The sequence below is a fragment of the Naegleria gruberi genome (genome assembly GCF_000004985.1).
Source record: "Naegleria gruberi genomic scaffold NAEGRscaffold_17, whole genome shotgun sequence".
In the NCBI taxonomy this organism is placed as follows: domain Eukaryota; phylum Heterolobosea; class Eutetramitea; order Acrasida; family Naegleriidae; genus Naegleria; species Naegleria gruberi.
Window position 1 is genome coordinate 264,243 of NW_003163310.1, and position 14,871 is coordinate 279,113.

Sequence of the window (14,871 nt, forward strand, 5' to 3'; positions counted from 1 at the left end):
AACCTCAGCAACAAGCTCTTCTTCAGCATAAATTATTTACAATACATTTTCGAATACACTCACTCTTGTATTATTACTCAAAATATCAATAAACATCAAACGAATTTCAATAAATTTCAATCATTGGATTCTAAACTCAATCTTCTCAATTCAAAAAAAAACAAAATGTTGTTGAACAACTCTAAGAACACTAGAAGAAACATTCTTCTTGGCTTGGCCTTGACTGCTGCCATTCTTGTATTGGTTTTTGTAGGTTCCACTGAAGCTGCCGCAGCTAGAAAAGCAACTGCAAGCAGACCAACTCCAAAAAAGACAACTAGCTCCACAACAGCTGGTAGAAAGCCTGCAGCTACTGCAACCCCAAAGAAGACAACTGCTTCAGCAACCAATTCAAGAAAGCCTGCCTCAACTGCTTCTAATAGAGCTAATACTAGAGCAGGTGCCAATTCAAGAAATGGAAATGCCAAACAACCTGCCACAACTGGTGGTCGTAGAAGAAATGGAGCTGCAGCTGCTTCCAAAGGTGCTGCCAATAGTGGTGGTGGTCTTTCAAAGTGGCTCAATACTGCTAAGAATGTCATTAGTAATAATCCAGATCTTGTCAATCAAGCTAAGGATTTTGCTCTTAATAAGATTACTGGTGCAGGAGGTGGTTCATCTTCTAATGAAAATGGAGAAGAGCAACAACAACAACAACAATCATCTGCTTCTGAACAATCATCAAACAATGGTAATTCTCAATCCGAACAATCATCTGCTTCTGCTGAACAATCCAATGCTGCTGCTGCCTCTGAACAATCAAACAATGGTAATTCTCAATCTTCTTCATCTTCATCTTCTTCTGCAAATGGTGCTGCTGAACAATCAAATGCTGGTAATAGCAATAATAATAATAATAATAATAATGGTGGAAGTGAATCAAATTCTCAAGTTGCAGTCAGTGGAAATCAAGGTAGAGGAAAGCAATCAAGAAAGTTCAGAAATGGATCTGTCAAAGTTAGAGGTGGAAGAAATGGTGCTCCAATTATTCTCAAGCTCAAGATTTATGCTTAATTGTTGTAAACTTGACAGAATGTGAACATTCATGATCAAAAAAACCTTGTAAAATAAAACTTTGATCTCTCTTAATTCGCCAGATACTAGTAGAATATTGCCGAAACTTCAAAACTATTCCAACAGAAAAAACGAAACTTTCAAAAGAGCTCACAGTTTTTATCCATCACCTCCACCATCAGTAATGAGTGCAAATACAGCATGTGGACCAATTATGTGAATCATCTCCCGCTCGATTCTTTTTTTTGTGTTATTGAGCGAAAATTGCTTGAGAGGCAATTTTTCGCGTTTTCTTCTAAGAACTGAATCAAATTGTTGATCAAACAACGCAACAAGAGAAAGCAAGTTGCAACACTTGTTAGTTGGGGAGTTTTTTTGTTCTCTTCATTTATCGGGCAAATTAATAGAAAAACAAACACAACATAAGCTCACTCAGTTGAGGTAAAAAATAGAGAAAAAATAAAAAACATGATTGCTAATCTCTTTCGTAGGTTGTGGGAGTCTCCTGTAGGTAGGTAGTGAAAGTTTGAGCTGTTGGAATGTTGAGGATTTGATGATTTAAAATAATATTTTGGATTATATATGATCATATTGTATGATTGGGTGATGTTACATGTAAATGATGAAAATATTTAGGATTAAAGACTACTCACTTTTGGGGACCATTCTGTAGGTATTTCTAACTCGTGTTCACAATTTCCTTAATATATAATTTCTGCTTCGGAATGGTCTAGTTAACTGGGGAATCGTTATTGCTGGTGTTATCGATCATGATCGTCCACCAGAAAAGGTCTCTGGACCAATGACCTTTGCCTTACTTTGTTACAGTGGTATCTTTATGAGATTTGCTTGGGTTATCATTCCAAGAAATTTACTCATGCTTTCAATGCACGTTGCTAACTCTGGTGTTCAAGGATATCACTTGACTAGAAAGATTAACTATGAATTGAATAAACCAAAGGAGGTTCCTTTGGCATCTGTACAAAAAGAAAACTAACTGTATAAATTATGTAACATTGAAATAAATTACTAAGATTCTAATTGTTCAAAAGAAATCAGTTGTGTTTTTTCTTATTGTTAAGAATTATTTCTTAATTTTGGATAACTTCTGTTTAAGGGAATTAATAAATTAATATTTTTACTGATCTAATTTTACAACTCGAGAGTATATAACAACTGTTATTAAATTTCTTCTCTCGATTCTGATTGTTTTAAGTAAGGAGTTCCAAGAATCTTACACTTAATCTTATCATAGAGGGAGAGAATAGGTGTGGACAGTGTCTTTTTAAGCTTGTCAATGAAGAGATTGTCCATGTGGTGTTTGTGTTCAGTTCTCCAACCGTGAGCCCACCAAAACAAGACACCAATTAAAATAGAACCACCAATAGTATTACCAATAGTTACTGGAAGCATGTTACCAATCAAAAAGTCATAGACAGTAATTGGGGAACCATACCTATGATTATTATGATTAAAAATAAATAATTATTAATTATTAAAAATATTAATTTTTAAAATTAAATTAGTAAAAATAAATTAAATTGTTACTAAAATTAAATAAATAGAAACTTACATCATCGCTAAAGGTATAAAGAAACCATTTGCAATGGAGTGTTCAAAACCTGATGAAACGAAAGCCAAAATTGGTAAGAACAAACCAACAACCTTATCTGTAATTTTTTTAGAACCATACGTAGTATAAACAGCTAGACCTACAAGCCAATTACAAGCAATAGCCAGTACAAAATTCCCCCAAAATCCTCTAAACGCCTTCTTCTCTCCAAAGTGAATTGCATAGTCTACATAGGCAGCTCTAGTTGATTCTTCAATATCGTGAGCTGGGGTTGGTAAATACATGAAAAAGTAGGCAACAGCCAAAGCACCAAGCAAGTTAAAAATCAAACTGGTTGTCCAATTTCTAACAAGGTCATATGGATTAATTTTACCTCTCAATAAGGCAGCCATCAAAGTCATGGTATTACCAGTATAAAGTTCTGAACCAGTCAACAAGACCAATGTCAAACCAACTGAGAAAATACCAGAGAAAAACAATTTGGTCAATCCAGGATTTTCCTTTTCAAGACCAGGCATATTACCACCAGTCTTAAGGGCAGCAATAGAACCAATACCAATGAATGCACCACCAAGAAATGAAAGGATAATCAATTGATCGAGAGTCTTACCGACCTTCTTCATACCAATCTTGGTCATGATTTTTTGACGAGAGTGAGGATTACAACGAATGAGTCTATCTTCTTCTTCCATTTCCTTTCTTTGTTGCTCTTCTTGCATTTCCTTCTCTGTTCTTTTACGTTCAAGTGCTATCTTCTTCTCTTGAGCAGTTTGAACTCTATGTCCCATTTTCACTTTATAATGATCTGCATCAACTGAGTGAGTCAACACTTCCTTTTCACTTGGTTCAAAGAAACCAGGTCCACCAATTTCATCTTCTTCTCCTTCTTCCAAAATTTCATCTTCAAATTCATTAGTTGCCTTCTTTGTTGTTTTTTGTTCTTGAATGGTAGCCATCAAAGTTAGAATAGTTTGCTCATAGAGTTGCACTTTCTGATTGAGCATTTCCAAAGTGAGAGGTTGATTAGCATTATTAGGAGTTGTTGGTGTTGAAACAGATTGATTGCCATTGGCAACAGTGTTTAAAGCTCTATTGTTCATACCTATAATTGTCAACAATTAATTTCCATATATTTTCCAAAAGAGAGCGTAATGATGTGATGATAATTGATTTGTAGAGGGGCAATAACAATAATAATCAAATTGGATGAATATTTCAGATAGTGATGAAAGATATTTTGTGTGATGATATTGACCGGCATGCCGTTAAAAGGAAATAGAGTTTCATCAACGTTTCAAACCATGATGATGATAATAACAACTACTTACGATTATCTAACAACTCCATATTGCTGCTGATACTGCTATATGACATGTTTGTGATGATTCAAAAATGTTCTCTACAGAGGGTGGGTAGTGAATTTTGTGTGTAGATGATAGTGTTGGTTGGTTGGGTTTGTGGAGGAGGGTATTATTATCTTCTCTCTGTTCCAGCACAGCGCAGTTCGTTACTTGCTTGCACAGATTTTGTTTTTTATTTCAAATTTTTAATTTAAAAAATTCAAACAAAATATAACCTGCCTTCCAAATGCGCGAATCGCTACATGTTTAGGACTATGGCCATGTTAGGAATGCTGAGATTCTTTCACTATTTTTGAGGAATTTGATGCAAGCCGAAAAGGTTGTGTTTATTATTGTGTGAGGAAACGTCTTTATAATTGAATTCTCTTCTTTTTGGTTTCAGGTGTTGGTACTGTTGAAAGACTTCTCTTTTGGCCACTTTCTAATAGACTATTCCAGCTCCTAATTTGACGAGTGGTTTCTTCAGAGTCAAGGGTCTTGATTATGCCCATAAAGAAGTGATCAATTGCCTTGGTAAAGTAGGAGGATGATTTCATATTTAAGCAATGAGAAAAGTGGTGAATGTCGTATGGCTTTAAATCTAGATTGGAAGGAAGTGTGTTTCTGCTCCACTCTGCGAGTGTTTCCAAAATATTAGTAGCAAGACTGACACTTTCATTTTCCAAGAAGGTGGAATAGGTTTCAGAAAATGAGCTCATCAAATCTTGTTTGAATGTTTGACTTGAAAGAGCATTAGGGTTAGCGTAGAGTTCATACACAAATTTCAAAACAGTTTGGATAACATCTGCTTTCTCAGTCGAGTACTTGTAAACTGTATCATTCCAATTCAATAAATTGTATTCATAGAGTGGTTTTAAAAGTACATTCCAATTTTCCTTTAGGAACTTTATATCGATGAGAAATTCATTCGATATTACATCAGAAAGAAGGCATCTAGAATAGTGGAAGAGTGGTCCACATGATTTGCACTGTGTCAGGGCATTTAGGTATGGTTTTAATTCAGAATTAACCATATCATGATAGCTATCTTCAGCATAGTAAAAGAATGGATTCCTCAAGAATTTCATCTTGCAAGAATATATTGGATTTGTGTTAAAGAAGATGAAATCCAAGAGATGGTTAAACTTTGAGGGTGTATAATCCTCCTTAGAAAAACTGTCAACTCGAAAGTCAACATCATCCATAGATGATAAAGCCTCAGCATTAAATGAATCAACCAGAATATCATAATTGATCAAACTTCTCTCATTGACAGCATCAATAATGAGAATAGTCTCAATTGATTGTAAAACTGATATTGTACTGGTATTGAATGAAACTGTTGTTTTGAGTGAGGTTACTATATCATCATCTTCTTCATCTTCACCTGCTCCGTTTACAGTTGTGTAATCCTGATTATCGTCATCATATTCAATGAAATCATCCATATCACTATCCTCTTCATCGTCATCTGGTAGTTGAATTTGTGATTCGCTTGTGTCTAATGCAGAAAGTGAAAATACTTGTGAATTAACAGGTCCACCAGCTGTATTGGAAAGTTGAGGGATTACAAAATTATTTTCAACAGTTGTGTTTGGCCAACCAATTACTAAATTCTTGATGAGTGGCTGAATATTATTAAATGTTTGATTGGCTGCTGATTTAAAAACTGCTGGGGTTGGAGGAAAGGCATCAAAATTATCCATCAATAATCCTGATGATGGTGTTGATGGCATTATCATCTTATTAAATCCACTACTATTTCTTGTTTGTGCTAGTTTTTTAAGAACAAATTCCATCTCTGAAATTGTTAATCCTAGTAATTCCACAGATTGAATGTGAGTATTAGGTCCAATCAAAGGATTATTGTCACACAGATTTTCCAAGAGTGCCAGAGGAAAATTAATATTCAATTCCGACTTGGATGTAGATTGATAGCTTTGTGGTGTATTTTGTGCTGTTGTGACTATAGTATCGGATTGAACATTAACTCCATTGATGATTTTCTTGTGCTTGGAAAATGTTAAAAGTGAAATTGAAGCCTTTCCTTGATAAATTTCCTCTCTAATATCCATGATCGTTTCACTCCACTCTTTACTGACCAATTTAAAGTAGAACAAGGCTGGACATATTGGAAGGAAGGATAAGATATTCTTTAAATTATTTCGTATAATACAGCTCGGATCACTAGATTCCTCCTGGGTGATACTCGTCAAGACAAATGCTGAAATATCACTCAGACTTTGAGTATTGATTGGTGTGGAAGGAAACAGGGTTTGTCTGCTTTCCGAAGGAGTTTCAAGATCAAAGGCTGCATCCAGAGAAAATGGATTCATTTTTTTTGAATTTAATTTTTATTTAGTTGCGTTTTTTGGCAATTTCTATTTGTTTGTGGGCGAATTGGATTGTGATGTTTCTTTGTGTTTCCAATAACCGTTTTGTTTTTTTGAAATATCTTTTGAGCAAAAGTAGAAGCAAAAACCTGCAATCAATACTGCAAATAAATCTTGATAATCATGTCTGTTCATTCTTTTTTTTTGATTTGCTTTCTTTATTCATTCAAATCTTTCCTTAGAACAAACTGATTGGAATTTGGTCAACTGGAATGAACAAGAAAAGAACAAGAGCTTGTATAAAAATAGAACAATGAAAAGTTTACAACTATTGAGATTCTTTATTAACATCAAACGTTGGTATTTTAGCTCTGTTTTTAACTGTTTTGGATCTAAAGGCATGAGCATGATCAGAATTATCTAGTTCAATGGTTCTTGATCTAACCTTTCGGCATGCTTGAAGAAACACTTGTTCAACATCTAAAGGATTCTGACATGAGACTTCCATGAATAAGCAGTTTTCTCCCAGAGATTGTTGATATTGTTCTCCCTCATCGTAGCTTACTTGTCTTTTGTTTTCACTCACTCCACACAATGAGTATTCAAATTGGGAGTAGATGGATGGCTTTCTAGATATTGGACTAGGTCCATATATTGGTAAACTTGCAGGAAGGTCATAACTGCTACTATTCGAATGGCCAAATCCATAATAGAAACCATGCATTCCAAAAGAGCCTGGTGAATTCGATATATTGAGTTCGGATAATGACTTGACTGATGTGTCGTGGTCTTTTTTCGTTCCAACAAGCATTATAGTTGGTTGAAATGAATAGTTGAATGATGATCTCTTAGAGGAGGATAGAAAAGCCCTTAGAGAGCTTCTATTCGAAAGAGATTCATCTTGGTCCTTAAAATATTTGATCAATTGAGATTCAATAACAAGTTGCTTAAGCTCCTCATACCTTTGGACTACTGACTCAAAGGAGGAGTGATCTGATATAGAATAAACCAGAAAAATAATTACATTGGAAGCAAATATCGTTTCAGGATTCAAACTAATTCGTTTGCTCTTAGGTTTTGGACTTATGTGCGAAATGATGGAATCTCTGAGACATTTTTGCATAAATTCTGAAGGGACTTGACTCGTGTTAAGGGTTGTATTTACATTTTGGGTTGGTGGATTTTCTTCTGTTGAGATTATTCTTTCTTCATTCTCAATAGCATCCACACATTGGGCAGGAAGAGAGGAAAAGGAAGAACTTTCGGCAGGAAAAGAGCCTGTCAATACCGTATTGAAATTCGAAACCTTTGTTTCATCATCAAGTGTTGATGTACTGTTAGTGTATTGAGAGGCGACACTTTCATGATCATTTTCCTCCTCTTCCTTCAACAACACACTTCCTGAAGAATCTAAAATATGCAACATGTACTGTTTCCCATCGACAGTTAGTGTCTTTTTGAATTGATCTTCAATTGTTGGATGGTAAACATCAATAAATTCTCCCTTAATGAATTGAGAACTGAGAGCACTCTTTCCAACATTATTGGCTCCCAATAGCAATACCTTTACGTCCATTGGCTCTAACGAATTTGAACTATTCAAGAATAAACTCGATTGAAAATCCAAACAACCACATTGAATCTCCTCTCGTTGCTGACGATGAGCATTCAGAGTGGGTGTACGTTGTGATTGTTGGTATTGTCTTGGGGTGGCCAACCTTTCAAACGATCCTCTATCACGATGTTCGTTTGTTGGAATCAATTTGAAAGATTGTTTCAGGCTTGCCAATCCCTTCTTCATTGAATTTAAGGTTTTCCTACATTTTTCTTGAAAGTTATTTGCTCCCTCCGAAGAAGATAGAGAAGGAGAGGATTTTTGATTCATTATTATTAATCAGTTAATGAGTTTCAATGATGAGGTAATGAATCAGTTATTTTCTTTTTTTGAATGGTCAATCAATTGCCTCCAAATTATAATTAGCCTTAGTGCTTCTCTGAACAAGTAGTAAAAACAACTCAAAGAATAAATTGGCGGTAAGAAATCTGATAAAAACTCGAGTGGCGCCAATTCAGTTACTTTTTTTTTTCATTGTTCTTTAGTGCCGTTGTTTGAAATCCAATGATGAGAGAACAACATCCATTTGGAAAGAGAATAATAATGAACAACATCCTTCAAGTATCTCAAGTATCGTTCATACACTCCCTCCAGCAATGGCAAGAGTTTCAATCAGGCACACTTCTACCTCTGGGCATTGGTTTAAAAAAGAGCTTTTCTCAATCCCATTATAGTTCTATCCAAATGTTGCTTTATAATTGGTGCTTCATCTCTCTCATCTCACCATCATGAACATCTAAAGCTCATACTTCTCCAAAATGTACTTACATCATCCACCCAAAAGATAAAGTACTCACCATTACTCATCATCGTAATCATGCTCTCTATCTTGTTACCCATGATGATGATGATGTATGCAAGATCATTACGATTCGGAAGGTAAAAAGGTAGCTGATGCGAATTTTATAATTTTTTTAAAATCATCACAAAAAAAATGGCTCTCGCATCACTCAAATATTCACTCGGATCGTCGGCTATCAAGCAATGGGACTCTGTTCAGAAGAACTTTTATGAGAAGGTTTGGAAAAACGAAGAAAAATTCTACACCTATGTTGGAATTTTTGTTGGAGCTTTGATTTTAATCGGATTATTTTTGATTATTGCATTTTCAGGTGCTGGATCATCTGGTGTAGTCAAGTTTGATCCATATCAAGTGATGGGATTGGATAAGAATTGTACTGATAAAGAAGTTAAGAGTCAATTCCGTAGATTGTCAAGAACTATGTAAGTTTATAATGTTAAATTTGACATTTTTGACATTTTAAATAGGCACCCTGACCGTAACACTCAAGATGAACCAGAAGTTGCCAAACAAAAGTATCTCCAAATCAAGGAATCACAAGACATTTTGTTGAATCAAAAGAGACGTAAGAATTTTGATGAACATGGAGATCCTGATTGGGTTGACCTCTTTGATTATGAAACTTATCCTGATATTTTGATGAATCCTGGAAAACCATTCGTTCTTTACACTACTTTCATTGCTGTTTTGTTCGGAGCTGTTCTTCCATTATCCTTCTTTGTTTTGCACCCAGCTTTGGAAGATCCACCAGAATGGTTGACTGAAATTATTTTTGATACTATCAAGAGAGCTGAAAATGATTTGTCAAACGAAAATCTTGATTCTTCTTTGGAAAATTTGAAACAAGCTGATGAATTGTGGAATGCTTTAATTAAGAGCTTCCCTGCTTATAGAAAATCTGTTTGGTGTGTCTTGATTGAAATCCGTATTGCTTGTAGACGTGCTCAATGCCAACTCTTCAAGGCATCAAACCTCAAGTCAAACACTAAGGAATTCCAAGATTTGATTAAAGAAACCACCCAAATGATGAAGACTACCAAGGATCTTAATAATACTGTCCTCAAGACTTCCCAAACCAGAAAGGAAACCTTTGCTGTCATTTCACCATACTTGAAGGATGTCAAGAATATGATTGACAATACTGACTTGAGAGGAAATATTAGAGATTTGGAAACACTTTTGACCACTTTTTAATTTATTAAATTAATTTATTCAATACTGATTTTATCTCTATGTTCGGTCACGAATTGCCTTCTTTTCAATTAGAAATCTCGTATTATTTGAACTAATATATTTATCAATGAATTCAAATAATTTATTCACATTTATTTCCTCAAAGAATGTCCAATAATTAGGGATCCAACAAGAATTGCTGCTGACAAAATCCAAATATTAAATCTACCATCTCTTTCCTGTTTAGCTCTTTCTTCTTTAACCCTGGTAGCTTCAATAGATGCCTGACTGACAGGAGGTTCTGCATTCTTTGGAGTGGCTAATGTTAAAGCAGGATAATTGGTAAGGCTTCCCATAGAACCAAATGAAAGTGCAAGATAGGATGGTTTATCACGCAAGAGGTGAGCCAAAACTTCAGTTTGAGGCATTGGTGGAGGAATAGCATACTTCACACCCTTTACCTTCTTCTTCAAATAATCAACAGCGAGAGCCTTTTGAATGAATAAATGTTCATCAAAGAGTGTTTCAAAACGATATTTCAATCTAAGGTTAGGAACATTTGACTGACGAATGTCGTTACGACCAAATAATCTGGTTGTACCTAACCAATACTTTTTGAACACATCTTCAAATCCTGATTGGATGACAGAATTTCTAGCAATTTCACACAAATCAACATTTGACAAGTGGTAAACCTGAGCAGCAATAGAATATTCTTCCATTAAAGGTTCACGAGTAAAGTGGAACATGAGAGGATCATCTGTGGAGAGTGTAACATTGAGACCTCTTTGGAAAAATTGTGGGAATGGGTTCTTTTCGTAGGACAAGAAGAGTGAATTGTTGGAGAGTGGAGACATGGCCAAACCAATTTGTGAAAGGTAGTATAAATATTGGAGAACTGGAGCCTTTCTCAATTCAATACCGTGGTTAATTTCATCAGAAAGGAGGTAGGCACTAACCAAGTGAGAAGCACTTCCAGCCTCACCAGCATGAGGTCTAATAGCAAAGGTATTCATACCCTTTGACTTTCTGTAAGCATTCAAAACTTTAAGATTGGCATAAAAGTAATAAGAATAGTAGGCATATGGTGGATTTTCATCATTGGTCCATTCATCTGGTGAAGGTAAATCAAGATGGAATCTTGGTTCTGGCTTACTTTCATCATCAACAGAGTCAAAACCAACAATAATACCCAAGAAGGTGCTCAATTCAGGATATTTTTCTGGTGATCTAGTTGCTTCAAAAAGTGGGTCAAAGATATTCTTTAACATTTGTTCAAAATTAGTAATTGACTTGAATTCCTTGTGAATATTGTAGAGACGAGGGATTTGAATAAGCCATCTAATATTATCACTGAACATTTTAAATTTACAAATCCATTTAGCAAGTGAATACCATTCGTCCTTTTGCTTACCATAGATTGACACTCTTGGTTCGGCGTGTTGATATCTAGAATCTTCCAAATCTTTGAAAATTTCCTTATTCATTTCAGCAAAGTATTTTCCTTCAATGAGATTGTCAGTCTTTAAGAAAATTTCTCTCAATCTAGATTGACCAAATGGTGAATATTTCAAGTTAAACTTGTCAAATCTGTGCATAGTTTGAGACTTGTCAACGTGTACATCAAGTGTGTCAACTGAAAGATCGTATGGTGTCATGTTCAAACTCTTAAAGACCTCTGAAAGAGTCAATTGTTTACCATCTCTTACAATGACAACTTCATCTGGACATTGCTTGAGTTTGGTTTTGATAAATCTCAACAAGTGCTTTTGATTAGCCATGGATGACAAGTGCAAGTGACCGTCAACCTTTCTGACATTGTACCAATCTCTGTGTGGAACCATTTTTTGAGTCTTGACTTCTTCAAATTGCTTCAACTTCTTGTATAAGGTAAATTTAAGTTCCAAAGCAGTCAATCTAGTGTAACAGAAAGATTTAGTTGGAGCATCGTACATGATATTTGAAAGGAATCTATAATCTCTGAAATGGTCCTCAAAAGAAACAGGAGGGTAGAATTCTCTTCCAGCACCATTCTTGACATAATAGACACCCTTTCTACATTCAAAAAATTCATTAGTCGAAGGATAACGTTTACAGGATTCTGCATCATTTGGATCGAATGGTGCATGTACAGTTGACCCAACATTTTGTTGACCTCTAGAATGCAATAAAAGATCATCTTCATCAACATTTCCAATAAAATCATCCTTGCTGTAGAAACAATTCCAAGGACGATATTCCTTTTTTTCATCCTCAGAAAATTCTCCCACTTGATGTTTTCTTCTCATATCCAAAACTTTGTATAAATCACGACAAACTTGAACTATTTCTTCACTAATGTATTCTTCTGCAAAACAAGCTTCCTTTGCTTTGATTTGTTCCAACATTGATGCATCATCTTCATAGTGGAGGTCTTCCAAATTAGAGGTAAAAGTGTCTTCACTGTGTGGAAGAACCTGAACAGCAGGAGTGATCGGAATTGCAATATTTACATTGGGTGTTGGTGTCATGATAACATTATCAGCAAAAGTAGGGAAGGGTGTAAGGGTGGATCCTTGTCCTGGTATTGGAGTTCCTCCTGAGATCTTCCTCTTTTGTTTTTCTTCCAATTCTTCTGCTGCTTGTTGAACTGCAACAGGATTTGGAATGAAACTATGCTCAACCATAGTTGAGAGTGGTGTTGTCAAGTTTGTATCAAAATTTGATGATGATCTAGAAACTTCCAATTTACTCTTTTTCCTACCAGCACCTCCTTCTAACAAATGTCTAGCCATATTTGCTGATGTTGGAGGTGGTTTAGCAGTTGTGATAGAAAGACTTGGTTTGCCATTAGTTGTTGTAATTGTATCTTCTGGAGAGTGAGGAGGAGAGAATGGAGAATGTGGAAGATCATAGACTTCAAATTCTTCCTCTTCTTCTTCTTCTTCGTGTTCCTCTACAATTTCAGGAATGGTAGTTTGCATTGTTTATAATCAAAATTGTGTGTTTATAAATTCTTGATGTTGTTCTGCAGTAGTAATAGTGAGGAGGAGATTGCAATATGGGATTCAAAATTTTCTCTCTTCCAAAAAACTGCTAGGGTTAAAGTGTTGTTGTTTTTTTTTTAAAAAAATTGATTGAGGAGGGCACAAAGAACATTACTCAGGTTCATAAAGCTAAAAACTTTCATCGCCAAGTTTGTGAGTCGAACAAATTAATATTGTGGGTGATGAGAAGATTGGTTGGTACAGAGTGTGGTTAGGGTTCCCAATTGAATAAGTTTATGAAAGGTTTGGTTCATGTAAATTGTTGAATGTAGTGGGTGTATTTTGATTGAATTGACAATATGCGAAATTTTAGTTTGATAAGAGAGTGATGATTACTGTAGGACAATGCATGATTGTTCAACACACAACAATGGAAGGTGAATAAATATCTGCAAATAGGGCAAAATGCTTTTCTCATATTAGTCGCTCATTGTAATTGCTAAACAGAATGCATTCTTATTGGTCTGAGGCAGTTGTTTCAACAGTTGCTGCTTGTTCAGGGTCGGAACTTTGAATATTAAGAATGTTTTGAAGCATTGCCTTGTCATACTCATCATGGAGAGTCAAAACTTCGCAACCAATTAAGCAATTTTCGGTCATTGTTTCCTTATCTGTGGCTCGTATTCTGATGGTATGTTCGAACTGTGCATTCACACAACCATCTTTTGCAGTGATGGTCCATGAGTCAGATTTCCAAGTTTTACTCTTTGTGGAGCCAGTTAAGATAACTGGTTCAATTGTAAAGACCATGCCTGGTTTCATCTTGTCAGATCCAACAAAATCTTTTCCGTATTTGTTTTTGACCATTACAATTTGTGGCAGTCCGTGGAATTCTCGTCCAATACCATGTCCAACATAGTCTGGACTGGATTTGAATGAAGTGCCATGAGTTTCATTGAATTTAGACAAGTATTTGTCAATTGCACATCCAATTTCTATATTTTCATAAATATTCATTAGAAATGATTCACACAGCAGAGTATAAACTTACTGTAGAGAGGAACTCCTGGTCCACAAACTTTGATGCCTTCCCATAATGCTTCTCTCGTTGCCTGAATCAATAATTTATATTCATTCTTGATTGGTTGATCTGGTTTTTCCTCATTTTCTCCAACAATAAATGTCTTACTGGTATCACCATGAAATCCATCCAAATAAACAGTAATATCCAAATTAATTAAATCAGAATACTTCAATGCTCTAGTATTTGGAATACCGTGCACGAGAATTTCATTAATTGATGTACACAAAGATTTTGGAAATTTGTTATATCTCAAAGGTGATGGATAAGCTCCATTCTCAATCTTTTTCAAAATAATATTTTGGTCAATTACTCCAAAAACCACACAAATAATCAAATACTCACAATATAATTAAACACCTTTTCATCAATTTCCTCCGTTGTCACTCCTTCCTTTACCAAACTTCCTGCATATCGTAAAACCTCTCCAGCCAACTTAGTTACTCTCCTAATACTATTCACATCTTGTTCATCGTTGTGTATTTCCAATTTCATTGAATAATCCCACGACTCCTTATCAAAATATGGAGGTACTTTAATTTTCTCTGTATCCACCTCTCGGAATGAATTAACAACTTCATAGGCTCCCTCTTCCATCCTATCGGGAGTAAAATAGGGTGATGAAGTTTTCAAAAAATCAGATGGTGATACTTTACTAGTCGTTGATTTTTGCAAACATGATGACTTTCCAACAATGGCAGCAATAAATTGATTCTTATTTACTTTCCGAGTAGTGGTAGCAGCTGCACGAAAAAATAAATTAGTAAATTGTGCTGCTGGCGAGCGAATCTTAACTTTGTGCATTTTTTTTAAAGTTTTTTTATACAATTTTCAAAAGTTATTATTTTATTACTGTGTTAATAACTATTGTAAACTATTAGTATACTAGGAATGGAATTGGATTTCCAAAAAGTTGACAATTACTATTTTGGATA

The 14,871-nt window shown here is 35.1% G+C and overlaps 8 protein-coding genes across 8 annotated transcripts; 3 read left to right on the forward strand and 5 right to left on the reverse strand.

The window, feature by feature from the left end:
• Positions 1–161: 161 nt before the first annotated feature.
• NAEGRDRAFT_79312 (uncharacterized protein) lies at positions 162–1,126 on the forward strand. The gene has a single exon (XM_002678487.1). The coding sequence runs from the start codon at positions 166–168 to the stop codon at positions 1,051–1,053; it is 888 nt and encodes a 295-aa protein (XP_002678533.1). The 5' UTR covers positions 162–165; the 3' UTR covers positions 1,054–1,126.
• A 571-nt stretch (positions 1,127–1,697) lies between these two features.
• NAEGRDRAFT_32671 (uncharacterized protein) lies at positions 1,698–2,050 on the forward strand (the record flags this gene model as incomplete). Its single annotated transcript, XM_002678488.1, has 2 exons — positions 1,698–1,722; positions 1,788–2,050. Coding segments are annotated over 2 exons (288 nt in total), but the record flags the coding sequence as incomplete, so codon positions are not given.
• A 185-nt stretch (positions 2,051–2,235) lies between these two features.
• On the reverse strand, positions 2,236–3,144 carry NAEGRDRAFT_32700 (uncharacterized protein; the record flags this gene model as incomplete). Its single annotated transcript, XM_002678598.1, has 2 exons — positions 2,236–2,509; positions 2,627–3,144. The coding sequence occupies 2 exons, from the start codon at positions 3,142–3,144 to the stop codon at positions 2,236–2,238; spliced, it is 792 nt and encodes a 263-aa protein (XP_002678644.1).
• Positions 3,145–4,337: 1,193 nt separating this feature from the next.
• NAEGRDRAFT_66205 (uncharacterized protein) lies at positions 4,338–6,302 on the reverse strand (the record flags this gene model as incomplete). The annotated part of the gene is made up of 1 exon (XM_002678599.1): positions 4,338–6,302. The coding sequence occupies one exon, from the start codon at positions 6,300–6,302 to the stop codon at positions 4,338–4,340; it is 1,965 nt and encodes a 654-aa protein (XP_002678645.1).
• A 325-nt stretch (positions 6,303–6,627) lies between these two features.
• Positions 6,628–8,184, reverse strand: NAEGRDRAFT_66206 (ras family small GTPase; the record flags this gene model as incomplete). Its single annotated transcript, XM_002678600.1, has 1 exon — positions 6,628–8,184. One exon carries the CDS (start codon positions 8,182–8,184, stop codon positions 6,628–6,630), a length of 1,557 nt encoding a protein of 518 aa, XP_002678646.1.
• Positions 8,185–8,892: 708 nt separating this feature from the next.
• Positions 8,893–9,930, forward strand: NAEGRDRAFT_57696 (DnaJ-domain-containing protein). The gene is made up of 2 exons (XM_002678489.1): positions 8,893–9,138; positions 9,184–9,930. Exons 1-2 carry the CDS (start codon positions 9,071–9,073, stop codon positions 9,908–9,910), a joined length of 795 nt encoding a protein of 264 aa, XP_002678535.1. The 5' UTR covers positions 8,893–9,070; the 3' UTR covers positions 9,911–9,930.
• A 468-nt stretch (positions 9,931–10,398) lies between these two features.
• NAEGRDRAFT_473 (uncharacterized protein) lies at positions 10,399–11,889 on the reverse strand (the record flags this gene model as incomplete). The annotated part of the gene is made up of 1 exon (XM_002678601.1): positions 10,399–11,889. A coding segment is annotated over one exon (1,491 nt), but the record flags the coding sequence as incomplete, so codon positions are not given.
• A 1,482-nt stretch (positions 11,890–13,371) lies between these two features.
• Positions 13,372–14,740, reverse strand: NAEGRDRAFT_48195 (uncharacterized protein; the record flags this gene model as incomplete). The annotated part of the gene is made up of 3 exons (XM_002678602.1): positions 13,372–13,850; positions 13,907–14,219; positions 14,282–14,740. 3 exons carry the CDS (start codon positions 14,738–14,740, stop codon positions 13,372–13,374), a joined length of 1,251 nt encoding a protein of 416 aa, XP_002678648.1.
• Between the last annotated feature and the right edge of the window lie 131 nt (positions 14,741–14,871).

Coding starts and splice junctions, on each gene's coding strand:
- NAEGRDRAFT_57696 (XM_002678489.1), top strand. CDS start 9,071: ATGGGATTGGATAAGAATTGTACTGATAAAGAAGTTAAGAGTCAATTC. Junction 9,139..9,183: donor CGTAGATTGTCAAGAACTAT/GTAAGTTTATAA, acceptor CATTTTAAATAG/GCACCCTGACCGTAACACTC.
- NAEGRDRAFT_79312 (XM_002678487.1), top strand. CDS start 166: ATGTTGTTGAACAACTCTAAGAACACTAGAAGAAACATTCTTCTTGGC.